Below are 14525 nucleotides of genomic sequence, written 5' to 3'. Positions count from 1 at the left end.
AATGTGTACACAGCTGCAGATGATTAAACTTTAAAATTTATATATCAGATGTTTTAACAGTACATGTTGTCATGTTCTGTTTTTCTTCAGCCCTTCTCTGTTGAGGCAGTGGAAGGTAAATGGCCAGGTCAGCCTTCTCAAATAAGTCCACTCAAGTCAATCTTGACAAATCCGCCCACTAAAACAAATATTTCCAACATGGCAGTTTTCTAAAATCAGTCTCCGCCATGTGCAGCCACTTAATTAGAAAAGAAATAAACAAACCAAGCTGTGGTCCAGCTGATAATTGGTCTCCCATTGGGCAAACTTTACCTGCAATGTTTAGAGGTTTGAATCTCATTGGAAATAGCTTGTGGTCAGGAGAAGTTACCCGAGGCCCCATTGGGAATTAGTCAGCAACACTGAAGTCTGAAGAGCAAGAACAAAAACTGGGGCCAGTTAAGTAAAATGCAAAAAAAAAATTCAGAAATTCGAGAGAAAAATATGTGATTACTCTGCTTGTTAGTTTTCCGGATGCAGGGTAGATATTGACTTAAGACTTTACAAATGATTAGAACAATTCTTAGATCAATGAAATAAATTCTGTTTTTCTTTGAAAATTAGGGCTAAAATGACTGTATATGAATGTAATAAGAGTGTTATAATATAGGAACTCTGAATTGGTCAATTTACATCGCAACTGGGTTATTTTTAACAGAGTGCTCTGCCCGCATGCCCTGCCTTTAGAGTTTAGACAGATCTGTCTTCCTCTTCATCCTGTCCCCTTCTCACTGATCATACTGATAATTAGCTAATTGCTTAGCTGTTTAAATCTTTAAAACAACAACAAAAAAATAAAAAATAAAAATAATAATTAACAAATTAAGATACAAAATGAAACAGATTCCAAAACGTTAATATTTCAGGTAAAAGGAAAGCTCTTTTTTTTTTTTTTTTTTTTTTTTTTTTTTTTTTTTTTTTATAATGACCGGAGGTGTCTAAACTAATTTACGTGCATTTCAACTAATTCTTCGAGATTCTAGAACTATCGACCGGATAAAAGTTTCAGTGATTACCCTTATTAGCAACTGAGGAGAAACTTGAATTCATGATATCTTAAGTAATACACTTAAGAGTCTTTTATTCAATCACTCGGTCACCCAAAATCCAAAGATAGAAAAGATCCTTCTTTCCAGTTTCTATCATTTTTCTATTTGGGTTGGTTGTCATAACACTTTCACAATTTCTCAGACAGTTGGATGTATCTGGCCAACTAATTAAACAATCAAATGTTACTTCATGGAGCAAAGAAAGTTGAAGTATTATTTTTATGTAACTGGTAAAAAGAGGCACTGTTGTTATTTGGCCCCCACATCCTTTTGGGTCATTTTAGTGCGCTTCAGAAAGTTTTCATCTCTTCTGTCAACAATCCGACCGACTTGAAGTAGGGTAAGTTATAATCCAAGAAGATAAATGACAGCCCACATCCTTTTAGGGTCATTTTAGTGCGCTCTATCAAGTTTTGATCTCTTTTGTCAAAATTCCTATGTATTTGAAGTAGGGTAAGTTATAATCCAAGAAGATAGATGACAGTCCAATTAAACTGGAATTATACTTTGTTTATACAATATAAATATGTGATTTATAGTTTACAATAAAAGCAGAAGATCAAATAGAAGGGAAAATAAATAACCCACCCATTATTTAATTCATATCATAAAACTGTCCAGGCACCTGCTTTGAACTTGAAAGTATTGTGAAGCCAAAAACGGAGCCGTTTCACTTAAGGATATTCAAGTCAAAACGGGGTCGTTTTTTTTTTTTTTTTGCTATTTTTAAATCATATGGCGTGCCAAGCGCAATTGAAAAGTGCGGAAGTGGCCCCGCAGCAGCCAGGCGTCAACCTTATCCGGCTTAAAATATTTGGCACTGGGACGTCAATTCTGACCAGAGCCAGAGGCCTTGGAGCCCACAGAAGAAATAAAGAATCTTCCGAGTTTGAGGAAAGTTTGTGATGAGGTAAGATTGACAGCGCTATCCAACATAAACTATGTATTAAGTGTAAATTAAGTTATCAATTTAGTATATAAATGTTATTTTAATTCACAATGGGGGAAGTTGAATTATGTGGCACTTTTCTTTGAATCAATATATTGTTAATATCCCACGTGCGGTTCAAATTTGACGAATGCCCTAATCTTTGCTGTTCTTGCAATATCATGGACACCCCTGAACTATGTATTTGTTTGATTGTTATACCCTTAGCTTGAAAATGTATCAACAATGCTCCTCTTATCATTGTCAAATCGTTCAATTAACCGAGAGGCTTACAACTTTGTAAACAAGTATAGCATAATTGAAATTCATAAACTTTTCGTAGTATAGATTTGACCTTGATGGGAGGGACTAGTCATTTTGAAATTTAGTTTGTGCTGATCTTCGTGATTTTTATCTTTACGATGTCATATTCAAATATTGTTGAATCATTGAGTTGGAAGAAATATGACGAGGATTTTGATGAATTGTTGAATAGGAGAATGACAATATGATGGTTTTGTATGCATATTGAATTGGGATTATCTTTAGAATTTTGGATTCCTAAGAAAAGGGTATTTCTGATAAATTTTTAAACTAAAGATGTAAACTGATTAGGCAATAGTTTAGGGGTATCTAAAAGTTATCCACAGTAATGATGTGTTCCACGGTAGTCTGCCTATTTTCTTCACTTTCCCTTCTCCAAGATCTTGTATCAGATCTCATCACAGTGAGAAGTCTTCTCTATATAACAAGTTGCAGCCAAACCTTCTTCTCTGAATAACTAACAAACAAAATTTCATGCAATATTTTGCGAGACCATCAAGTTAGTTCAACAATGGAGAGGAACCTTCATATCTTCCACTACTGCTTTAGCATTTTCATCTTTTTCACAAGAATCAACTTGTTTTTAGCAGCTGATACCATAACTCCAGAGGGGTCCTTGCAGGATGGTGACACATTGGTTTCTTCAGCCCAAAGGTTTGAGCTTGGCTTCTTCTATCCTGGAAAATCAAAGAACAGGTATTTGGGAATATGGTACAAGCAGAGCCCCGAGACAGTTGTGTGGGTTGCGAATAGAAACAATCCGATTCTTGATACTAATGGAAGTTTAGTTATTAGTGATGATGGAAACCTTGTTCTTCTCAATAAATCAAAGGGGACTGTCTGGTCTTCAAACATTTCTAGCAAATTAGAAAATCCAGTGGCTCAGCTTTTGGACAATGGAAACTTTATTGTTAAGGATAATTTTAGCTCCAATGCTTCTGAAAGCTATCTTTGGCAAAGCTTTGACTTCCCAACAGACATATTGTTACCTGAAATGAAGTTGGGTTGGAACTTGAAGGCGGGTTTTGATCGTTATTTAACTGCATGGAGAAGCGCTGATGATCCATCTCTTGGAGACTATACTTTCAAACTCGAAATTGATTTGTTACCTGAAATGGTAATCTACAATCGATCAGAGAAGTTTGCTCGGACTGGACCATGGAATGGAGCTTTCTTTGGAGGCATTCCTACGAAGCCAAACTTGCTGTTTGAACCAATTGTGGTGACTAATCAAGATGAGTATACTTACAGGTACGAGTCTTTTAACAATCCCATTGTCATGCTATTAAAAGTAAATAATTCTGGTATGATACAATGGCAAATATGGAACGAGAGAAGTACTGGATGGGATAGTGTGTACTTTGCGCCTGAAGATGTGTGTGGACATTATGGGCATTGTGGGCCTAACAGTGTTTGCAACATTGACGAGACTCCAATTTGTGAGTGTTTGAAGGGATTTGTGCCCAATTCACAGTCTAACCACACTTCATTTAACGGGTGTGTGAGAGGTTCGCCCTTGGATTGTAAAGGCGGAGATGGGTTTATAAAGCTTGATGGGATTAAATTGGCTGACTTGATAGATGTTTCTCTGAATGAGAGTATGAGTCTTGTGGAATGTAAGGCCAAATGCTTGAATAACTGTTCTTGCCAAGCTTATATTAATTCCAATGTAACTGGTGGAGGCAGTGGCTGTTTGGTGTGGTTTGGGGATTTGGTTGATATCAGAAAGCTCGTTGAGAACAGGGGGACACAGGATATCTTTATACGAGTGCCTGCTTCAGAACTGGGTATGTGTATTTTATAATTCATAGTGCTATTCTTTCACTTTGAAGCTGGAGTACTTAAGTTGTTCTTGAATTAATGGTTCTTTTTGTTTTTCTGTTTCCTTATTATTTTAATACATCTTTTGAGGACTCAACTCCTGTCAATGAATCTGTGCCTTTTATGTGGTGAATTCTTCTAGACTGTCTTTTTTGATGTGCTTCTTTGTTTTTCTTTTATAGGCACAAACTCAAGCAGTGGGACTTCTACAGAAAATGAGAATAAAGGAAGCAGTAAGCATATATGGATAATTGTCATACCTATCCTGTCTCTGGCAATGGTCATTGTAGGTATCATGATTCCTTATATGAGGAGAAACATCAGAAGCAAAGGTAAAACTTCTCACAGAATGGTTTAAGCTGTATATGGTTATTTCTTTAATGCCATAATATTGATTTCTTCACACGTTCAGGGGAGGATCTTTTGTCATTTGATGTTGGCATGGGGCTAGATGATGATCATGCGGAGCTTACTGAAGTAAAGAAGCTTGGAGAAAGTAGTAGTAGAAAGGACGTTAAATTGCCATTATTCAGTTTTGCAAGTGTTTCTGCTGCAACAGATAATTTCTCATTCACAAACATGCTTGGTGAAGGGGGTTTCGGACCTGTTTACAAAGTAAGATTTTTTTGTCCTCAGCAGCAATACTAAAGCTGATTAGTAATTGGTGCCAGAGTTTCAAAGTAAAACTTTGTCAAGTTAATGAAGAAAGTAATGTTTCAGGGAAAACTGTTGAAAGGGGATCAAATAGCTGTGAAAAGGCTCTCAAAAAGATCTGGACAAGGATGGGAGGAATTAAAAAATGAAGCAGTTCTCATAGCCAAGCTCCAACACAAAAATCTTGTTAGACTTTTGGGCTGCTGTATCGAACAAGATGAAAAGATACTGATCTATGAGTACATGCCAAATAAGAGCTTGGATATCTTTCTCTTTGGTTTGTAAATCTCACAGTTTTGTATTTATATTTGATTGTACATAATTGGTGTTTTCCTTTTTGGGGTCTACTTACTTCTTGGCTCATATCTTTTTCATTTGCTTATCAGATCCTGAGAAACGTAAGTTGTTAGATTGGACTACACGTGTTCGAATTATTGAAGGGATTGCTCAAGGACTTCTCTACCTTCATGAATATTCTAGATTGCGAATTATTCATAGGGATTTGAAAGCTAGTAATATTTTGTTGGACAAAGACATGAATCCTAAAATTTCTGATTTTGGAATGGCAAGAATATTTGGAGTGGATGAGTTACAAGCGAACACACAGAGGATCGTTGGAACTTAGTAAGTAAATGGTGCAACTGAATTTAAGACTCCTATGTGCAACATTAAAATCCACTTTACTTAAGTTATGCATGAAATTATTATAATGAATTTACTAATTATCCCAATGATTTTTGAACTGCAGTGGATATATGTCTCCAGAATATGCCCTTGAAGGTGTCTTCTCAATAAAATCTGATGTCTTTAGCTTTGGGGTGTTGTTACTGGAGATTATTAGCGGCAAGAAGAATTCTGGTTTTTATCAGGCTGACTGCCTCAATCTTCTGGGTTTTGTAAGTAACAAAAGCAGACTCAGTTTTGTTATGTCAAATTATTTTCTTTTCAACTGATTTTTACTGATGTAATTTCTCATTTGTGGATGTAAGGCATGGGATAAGTGGACAAGTGACGGGGGATTGGACTTGATGGATCCAGTATTAGAAGAAGCAGCCTCCAGACATATATTACTAAGATATGTTAACATTGGGCTGCTTTGTGTTCAGGAAAATGCAGAAAATAGACCCTCTATGTCTGATGTAGTCTCCATGCTTATGAATGAAACTGCAACACTATCTTCTCCAAAACAACCTGCTTTTGCGCACATAAGAAGTAATGCCGATTCAAAGTTGTCCCCCGATGGCGGTAGGCCAGAGAATTGTTCTATCAACGATATAACTGTTACTATTATGGAAGCCCGTTAGCATTTAGTACTTTCATGATCGATAGAGAGTGTATATATTTTGCTGTGTATGTGTTTTGAGTTAAATTTATACATACAGTTCAGTTTAAGAGAAATACGGATACCACATTGATATATAGAAATATCTTTTGAACTCAAATGTGTTTTGGGTGCTTGACTCTGTGTGTTTGTCTTTGATCTTTCTCATCATGAACATTGAATACTAAAATATTTATTCCTAGGATTGAATTGTATGGTCAATAATGATCCAAGAGTGCATAGTCAGTAGTCAACACTATTGTGCTGAAAAGGTCGCAGCTGAAAAGAACTTCCATTTGAAATTTAACATCATGGGCCAAGGCCAACCTTGTACTATTTAATGATATGTCTTTATTTATTTGTTTGGTTGCTGGTTTTCTTTCTTTGGCAGATCAAGTTAGTTCAACAATGGAGAGGAACCTTCATTTCTTCCACTACTGCTTTAGCATTTTCATCTTTTTCACAATAATCAACTTGTTTTTAGCAGCTGATACCATAACTCCAGAAGGGTCCATCCAGGATGGTGACACATTGGTTTCTTCAGCCCAAAGGTTTGAGCTTGGCTTCTTCTCTCCTGGAAAATCAAAGAACAGGTATTTGGGAATATGGTACAAGCAGAGCCCTGAGACAGTTGTGTGGGTTGCGAATAGAAACAATCCGATTCTTGATACCAATGGAAGTTTAGTTATTAGTGATGATGGAAACCTTGTTCTTCTCAATAAATCAAAGGGGACTGTCTGGTCTTCAAACATTTCTAGCAAATTAGAAAATCCAGTGGCTCAGCTTTTGGACAATGGAAACTTTATTGTTAAGGATAATTTTAGCTCCAATGCTTCTGAAAGCTATCTTTGGCAAAGCTTTGACTTCCCAACAGACATATTGTTACCTGAAATGAAGTTGGGTTGGAACTTGAAGGCGGGTTTTGATCGTTATTTAACTGCATGGAGAAGCGCTGATGATCCATCTCTTGGAGACTATACTTTCAAACTCGAAATTGATTTGTTACCTGAAATGGTAATCTACAATCGATCAGAGAAGTTTGCTCGGACTGGACCATGGAATGGAGCTTTCTTTGGAGGCATTCCTACGAAGCCAAACTTGCTGTTTGAACCAATTGTGGTGACTAATCAAGATGAGTATACTTACAGGTACGAGTCTTTTAACAATCCCATTGTCATGCTATTAAAAGTAAATAATTCTGGTATGATACAATGGCAAATATGGAACGAGAGAAGTACTGGATGGGATAGTGTGTACTTTGCGCCTGAAGATGTGTGTGGACATTATGGGCATTGTGGGCCTAACAGTGTTTGCAACATTGACGAGACTCCAATTTGTGAGTGTTTGAAGGGATTTGTGCCCAATTCACAGTCTAACCACACTTCATTTAACGGGTGTGTGAGAGGTTCGCCCTTGGATTGTAAAGGCGGAGATGGGTTTATAAAGCTTGATGGGATTAAATTGGCTGACTTGATAGATGTTTCTCTGAATGAGAGTATGAGTCTTGTGGAATGTAAGGCCAAATGCTTGAATAACTGTTCTTGCCAAGCTTATATTAATTCCAATGTAACTGGTGGAGGCAGTGGCTGTTTGGTGTGGTTTGGGGATTTGGTTGATATCAGAAAGCTCGTTGAGAACAGGGGGACACAGGATATCTTTATACGAGTGCCTGCTTCAGAACTGGGTATGTGTATTTTATAATTCATAGTGCTATTCTTTCACTTTGAAGCTGGAGTACTTAAGTTGTTCTTGAATTAATGGTTCTTTTTGTTTTTCTGTTTCCTTATTATTTTAATACATCTTTTGAGGACTCAACTCCTGTCAATGAATCTGTGCCTTTTATGTGGTGAATTCTTCTAGACTGTCTTTTTTGATGTGCTTCTTTGTTTTTCTTTTATAGGCACAAACTCAAGCAGTGGGACTTCTACAGAAAATGAGAATAAAGGAAGCAGTAAGCATATATGGATAATTGTCATACCTATCCTGTCTCTGGCAATGGTCATTGTAGGTATCATGATTCCTTATATGAGGAGAAACATCAGAAGCAAAGGTAAAACTTCTCACAGAATGGTTTAAGCTGTATATGGTTATTTCTTTAATGCCATAATATTGATTTCTTCACACGTTCAGGGGAGGATCTTTTGTCATTTGATGTTGGCATGGGGCTAGATGATGATCATGCGGAGCTTACTGAAGTAAAGAAGCTTGGAGAAAGTAGTAGTAGAAAGGACGTTAAATTGCCATTATTCAGTTTTGCAAGTGTTTCTGCTGCAACAGATAATTTCTCATTCACAAACATGCTTGGTGAAGGGGGTTTCGGACCTGTTTACAAAGTAAGATTTTTTTGTCCTCAGCAGCAATACTAAAGCTGATTAGTAATTGGTGCCAGAGTTTCAAAGTAAAACTTTGTCAAGTTAATGAAGAAAGTAATGTTTCAGGGAAAACTGTTGAAAGGGGATCAAATAGCTGTGAAAAGGCTCTCAAAAAGATCTGGACAAGGATGGGAGGAATTAAAAAATGAAGCAGTTCTCATAGCCAAGCTCCAACACAAAAATCTTGTTAGACTTTTGGGCTGCTGTATCGAACAAGATGAAAAGATACTGATCTATGAGTACATGCCAAATAAGAGCTTGGATATCTTTCTCTTTGGTTTGTAAATCTCACAGTTTTGTATTTATATTTGATTGTACATAATTGGTGTTTTCCTTTTTGGGGTCTACTTACTTCTTGGCTCATATCTTTTTCATTTGCTTATCAGATCCTGAGAAACGTAAGTTGTTAGATTGGACTACACGTGTTCGAATTATTGAAGGGATTGCTCAAGGACTTCTCTACCTTCATGAATATTCTAGATTGCGAATTATTCATAGGGATTTGAAAGCTAGTAATATTTTGTTGGACAAAGACATGAATCCTAAAATTTCTGATTTTGGAATGGCAAGAATATTTGGAGTGGATGAGTTACAAGCGAACACACAGAGGATCGTTGGAACTTAGTAAGTAAATGGTGCAACTGAATTTAAGACTCCTATGTGCAACATTAAAATCCACTTTACTTAAGTTATGCATGAAATTATTATAATGAATTTACTAATTATCCCAATGATTTTTGAACTGCAGTGGATATATGTCTCCAGAATATGCCCTTGAAGGTGTCTTCTCAATAAAATCTGATGTCTTTAGCTTTGGGGTGTTGTTACTGGAGATTATTAGCGGCAAGAAGAATTCTGGTTTTTATCAGGCTGACTGCCTCAATCTTCTGGGTTTTGTAAGTAACAAAAGCAGACTCAGTTTTGTTATGTCAAATTATTTTCTTTTCAACTGATTTTTACTGATGTAATTTCTCATTTGTGGATGTAAGGCATGGGATAAGTGGACAAGTGACGGGGGATTGGACTTGATGGATCCAGTATTAGAAGAAGCAGCCTCCAGACATATATTACTAAGATATGTTAACATTGGGCTGCTTTGTGTTCAGGAAAATGCAGAAAATAGACCCTCTATGTCTGATGTAGTCTCCATGCTTATGAATGAAACTGCAACACTATCTTCTCCAAAACAACCTGCTTTTGCGCACATAAGAAGTAATGCCGATTCAAAGTTGTCCCCCGATGGCGGTAGGCCAGAGAATTGTTCTATCAACGATATAACTGTTACTATTATGGAAGCCCGTTAGCATTTAGTACTTTCATGATCGATAGAGAGTGTATATATTTTGCTGTGTATGTGTTTTGAGTTAAATTTATACATACAGTTCAGTTTAAGAGAAATACGGATACCACATTGATATATAGAAATATCTTTTGAACTCAAATGTGTTTTGGGTGCTTGACTCTGTGTGTTTGTCTTTGATCTTTCTCATCATGAACATTGAATACTAAAATATTTATTCCTAGGATTGAATTGTATGGTCAATAATGATCCAAGAGTGCATAGTCAGTAGTCAACACTATTGTGCTGAAAAGGTCGCAGCTGAAAAGAACTTCCATTTGAAATTTAACATCATGGGCCAAGGCCAACCTTGTACTATTTAATGATATGTCTTTATTTATTTGTTTGGTTGCTGGTTTTCTTTCTTTGGTCTACAGTTTAGTTGACACTGTCACTGATAACATCATTGCAGAATGTCAAACTGTGCTTCTCTGGACAAAGATGATCCAAAGTGACTCCAAATCCTGTACACAATGTGAAATACATCTCTAGCATGATGAAATATAATGCCTATGAATATCTCTTGTTGCTTATCTTTTCGTGTGCTCTTTTACATATTATTAACACATAGCATCTCAAGCACAAGAAAATATAAATCACATAAACATGGCACCTAACCACTTGCTCAGAGACCATTTCATTGGTCATACTTAATATTTCACTTCCTAGATCTAATTAAGTTATTAGCACTAGCTGATAGGGATGGCATGGGCCAGGGACCATTGTCCCGAGGTCAGCTTTGAAGGCTTAAGGGGATTCTCCAAATCTGGCCCGATAGGAATCCCAGAACTCGACCCAATCTTCAAACGGGGGTTTTGGGGAATCCCCAAACTCCCTGCAAAAAATATTAAAAAAAAATCCAAATTTTTTTATATCCAAATTTTTATTTTATTTTTTTGTTTTTTATAAAGTCCCTTAAGTCTTATCAAATTATCAAAAAATGTCTTTTATGAAATGATACACTATGTCTATTTGATAAATGATAGATTATGTTTATTTAAGATATAATTGTTTTTGAAATCTCTTATCAAATTATTAAAGAGAATTTAAGATAAATTCTAAATAAATAACTATCATAATTTATTATTAATTAATATAATAATAATAATAATGCTATGGACACCGAAGTTTTATACTGAAATTTTGCACCGAACGACATGTCAGCTGAGTCAGACGCAACCACGTAGCATATTAACAGTTATTTCGTGAATGAACGACCGTCCATCAAATATAGACGAGCGTCCATGATTATTGGACGGTTGTTCATTTTAAATAGACTCTTGTCCATACGAAAATAACAATGGAGTCCCATCCATTTTATATGGACGGAGGTTCATCTACTATGGACGAACGTCCACCTAGAATGAATGCCCATCCATAGTTAAAATTAAAACAAAAATCATGGATGCCTGTCGATAATATATAGACCAGCTGCACCAGCATCCCTATTAAAAAAAANACGCGTGTCGTGATCACCAGCATAGTCGGCGTCACAATAGCCAACTATCTTACACTGTTCTCCTTTCTTATACAGAAGACCATAGTCAAGGAGGAACCCCTTTCATGTACCTCAATATTCGTCGAAAGTGAGGTTTCTTTGGATTTTGCATGAATCGACTAACCACTCCAACTGCATATGCGATGTAGGGCCTTGTCAGGGTTAGCGCTTGTGCTAAGCGATAAGAATTCGTTCTGGAATGCCGGCGCGGACTGAAGGATGATGTTTATTAGCCAGACAAATCCTTAATTCGAAAGACGACAATCAAAGCATCACGACTCGTGGAGCATTCATTCCTAAAAGGTGTAAACCTGTGAGATCGGTAGACAACCCGTAAAAGGAAGCCGCTAGGCATCAAGCCCTATTATCTTACACCTAGGGAGGGTGGCCGTTGTTGGGTTTTTCTCAATTAGAGTCGCAAGGAGTTTGCTGCTCGTTGGTAGTGGAATGCTGACTAACCGTCTCCGTCCCCCTATGATGAGAAAAAGCTTTCCGAGTGGACGAGGACCGATCTTCTCTTTCTTTAGTCTTGCTCGTCTTATGGCATTAGCCTTTGCGGATTCCTTAATCCGCGGGACAGCTGTCTCGGCACATGTCAATCCTTATGTCCCCAGCGAGCAGGTCAAGGTACTCTATGTTGCTGCTTGCCTTTATCTTCCAGTCTGCCAAGCAAGCTTGTTTATTCTATGTTATTGATAAATCGCTATTTCCCCCAAACCGCTAGTTTTCTCATACGACTCAGAACTTCTCACGTTGTTCTGTCTCCAAACAGAGAGCTCATAGGCCTTATTCTTTGGATAAAAGTAGCGACGAGCCGACTACTACGACCACATGCGCATCTAGCGCAGTGGCTTGTCACTTCGTACCTTGACCATCTTCCGAAGTTCTAAATAATCTACTGATCAAAAGCTGTAGGGGCGGACTGCTCTACATTCAGCCACGCCACAGTGACCCCCCGAAGCGATCTGCCTCATTGCAGGACGAAATCCGGCAGCCAATTGCTGGCTCTGAATAACCAGCCCAGCAAGAAGTTCAATTCTTCCATAACATAACGGGGCGGGGTTGCGCGCGAGCCGAGTGACGTAGATGCACAAGAGTACTTCGCGCCACAACCATTTCTTTTTTATACGTTCTACGGACCGATGCCTGCTGCTTCATCTGGAAGAAAAGAATCATAGATATGCCGGTCATTAGAAGGAAGAACCACCATAAAAAGATTCCTCGTGTATCATCTGTAGCAAAACTATGAACGGAAGCTAGCAATCCGGACCGTATTGAAAAGGTTCCTGAGACACAGCATGGACTTATTACACATCTATGTGTATAAGAGAGCAATCCGGACCGTATTTTGAAAAGGTTCCTNTTTAAGGCCTTGTAAATCTTTTAAAGGTATACGGCGAAGTAATTTCAAAGAATCCTATTACTGAAAAACCAAACTTAAAGCAGGATGACATTGAAGAGCTAGATGAGGAAGAGGAGTTTGAAGAAAAGATTTTAAAATTTTTTTTGTGCAATAGAGAAGCCTGACAGGCATCCATGATTTTTGTTTTAATTTAAACTGTGGACGGACGTCCATTATAGGTGGACGCCAGTTCATAGTAAATGGACTCCTGTCTATATTATATGGACGGAAGTCCATTGTTATTTTCGAATGGACGAGAGTCTATTCAAAATGAACGGTCGTCCAATAATCATCCATATTTGATGAACCACTGTTCATTCGGAGAATAGTTGGTAATGTGCTACGTGGTTGCGTTTGACTTAGGTGACACATCTTTCAGTACAAAATTTCAGTGTAAACCTTCGGTGTGCATTCAACCCCCGTCGTACGTGTGTTAGCTTGATCTCTTGCCTTATTATTATTAAATACTTCGCCTAGTAGGGCACAAAAGTTCACCTCTTGACAATGTAGGTGCCATGGGCTTGTTTGATTACTAACTCCAAATCCCATATATATATGACATTTACAAGTTATTTCAATAATATAACATATATATTAACATTTAATCATTTGCATATATATTAAGTAATTTATATATGCATATTTAATATAGACAAAATCTCTATTATTATTTATTACCCATTTGTATATAGTTTCACTCAATGTTCTCACAATTATAATTATTATTATAATCACATTTAAATTTGATCAATTAAAAATGTGAAACAATTAATTATTAAAGTGGTAATTTCTTGATAAATGTGTTTTTTTTTTTTTTACAATAGTAAATTACTAAATTGTGTCTTGTTACATAATACAATTTACTGGGGTGGGTGGGGGCAGGGCCAATTTGGGACCAGAGTGGGTTGGGCCAGGACAAGGGAATTTTTGTACCCGGCCCAGCCTCGATTTCAGGGATTGCTTTTGGGCTTGAGCCTGTCTGGTCCCCAATCAGGGGAATCTCTACACCGTTTGGGCTGGGTCAGGGCGGGGAACGTGCCCATCCCACTGACCAGCATGGTAGCCAGAATTTGTAAAATTCGTTAGCTAATCATTTTGGAAGACCTGAGTCAATACGTGATCCACAACCCACATTCTAGCGTTTAAACTTCAATCTAGAAAAGGGAACTGAGAAACAGGTTTGCAAATTTACAACTGGTTCTTACAAATATAGTAGTGCTAACTGCTAAATAGTGATGGATTGTTTATTATGAAATTTGAAATTTTATACACAAGTGTACCTGTAGGGCTAGATATAAATGATGGGATTAGACTGTGTTTAAAAAAATTAGTCCAATCCTTTGTTTGTGGCTAGTTTTTAAAGAATGGGATTGGGATAAATGTTTTTAAAAATATTTTAATTAATTTTGTATATATTTAAAGTTATGAATATTATGTTGAATGATAATAAATATTTTTGTGTCCAAATTGTATCATAATTGAGTTAAATTCTGTCCCAAAAACTTAGTCGAAGCCTATCCTGTCGTGCCTCACAAATCTTGAAGACTTGTGAGTAGATTTAGAAAGAGAAAAAGAAAAATAAGACTTGGAAAAGCAAGCAGTTACACGCTGAGCAACAGTTAATGAAATGGAATGTTGAAAATCTAAGCTAGAAAAAACATGGAATAGATGAAGGAAAGTGTGTACGTGCACTGCTTCTAAATTTACGAGATACGAAACAACTTTAGGTGCATAGCCATGTTAGTGGACGCGGAAAAACACTTCTAAATATAGGGGAT

The 14525-nt window shown here is 37.0% G+C and overlaps 1 protein-coding gene across 1 annotated transcript; it reads left to right on the top strand.

The window, feature by feature from the left end:
- Window positions 1-2724: 2724 nt before the first annotated feature.
- On the top strand, window positions 2725-9906 carry LOC116138469. Its single transcript, XM_031424182.1, has 14 exons — window positions 2725-4127; window positions 4344-4493; window positions 4574-4776; window positions 4882-5092; window positions 5202-5439; window positions 5564-5711; window positions 5805-6118; window positions 6583-7820; window positions 8037-8186; window positions 8267-8469; window positions 8575-8785; window positions 8895-9132; window positions 9257-9404; window positions 9498-9906. The coding sequence occupies exons 1-14, from the start codon at window positions 2852-2854 to the stop codon at window positions 9810-9812; spliced, it is 5043 nt and encodes a 1680-aa protein (XP_031280042.1). The 5' UTR covers window positions 2725-2851; the 3' UTR covers window positions 9813-9906.
- Window positions 9907-14525: the final 4619 nt, after the last annotated feature.

The sequence above is a fragment of the Pistacia vera genome, unplaced genomic scaffold, assembly GCF_008641045.1.
Source record: "Pistacia vera cultivar Batoury unplaced genomic scaffold, PisVer_v2 Contig341, whole genome shotgun sequence".
NCBI classification, from domain to species: Eukaryota; Viridiplantae; Streptophyta; class Magnoliopsida; order Sapindales; family Anacardiaceae; genus Pistacia; species Pistacia vera.
The sequence above is the reverse complement of the archived record's forward strand: the minus strand, read 5'-3'. Positions and strand labels throughout refer to the sequence as shown.

Coding starts and splice junctions, on each gene's coding strand:
- LOC116138469 (XM_031424182.1), top strand. CDS start 2,852: ATGGAGAGGAACCTTCATATCTTCCACTACTGCTTTAGCATTTTCATC. Junction 4,128..4,343: donor AGTGCCTGCTTCAGAACTGG/GTATGTGTATTT, acceptor TTTCTTTTATAG/GCACAAACTCAAGCAGTGGG. Junction 8,470..8,574: donor GTTTCGGACCTGTTTACAAA/GTAAGATTTTTT, acceptor GTAATGTTTCAG/GGAAAACTGTTGAAAGGGGA.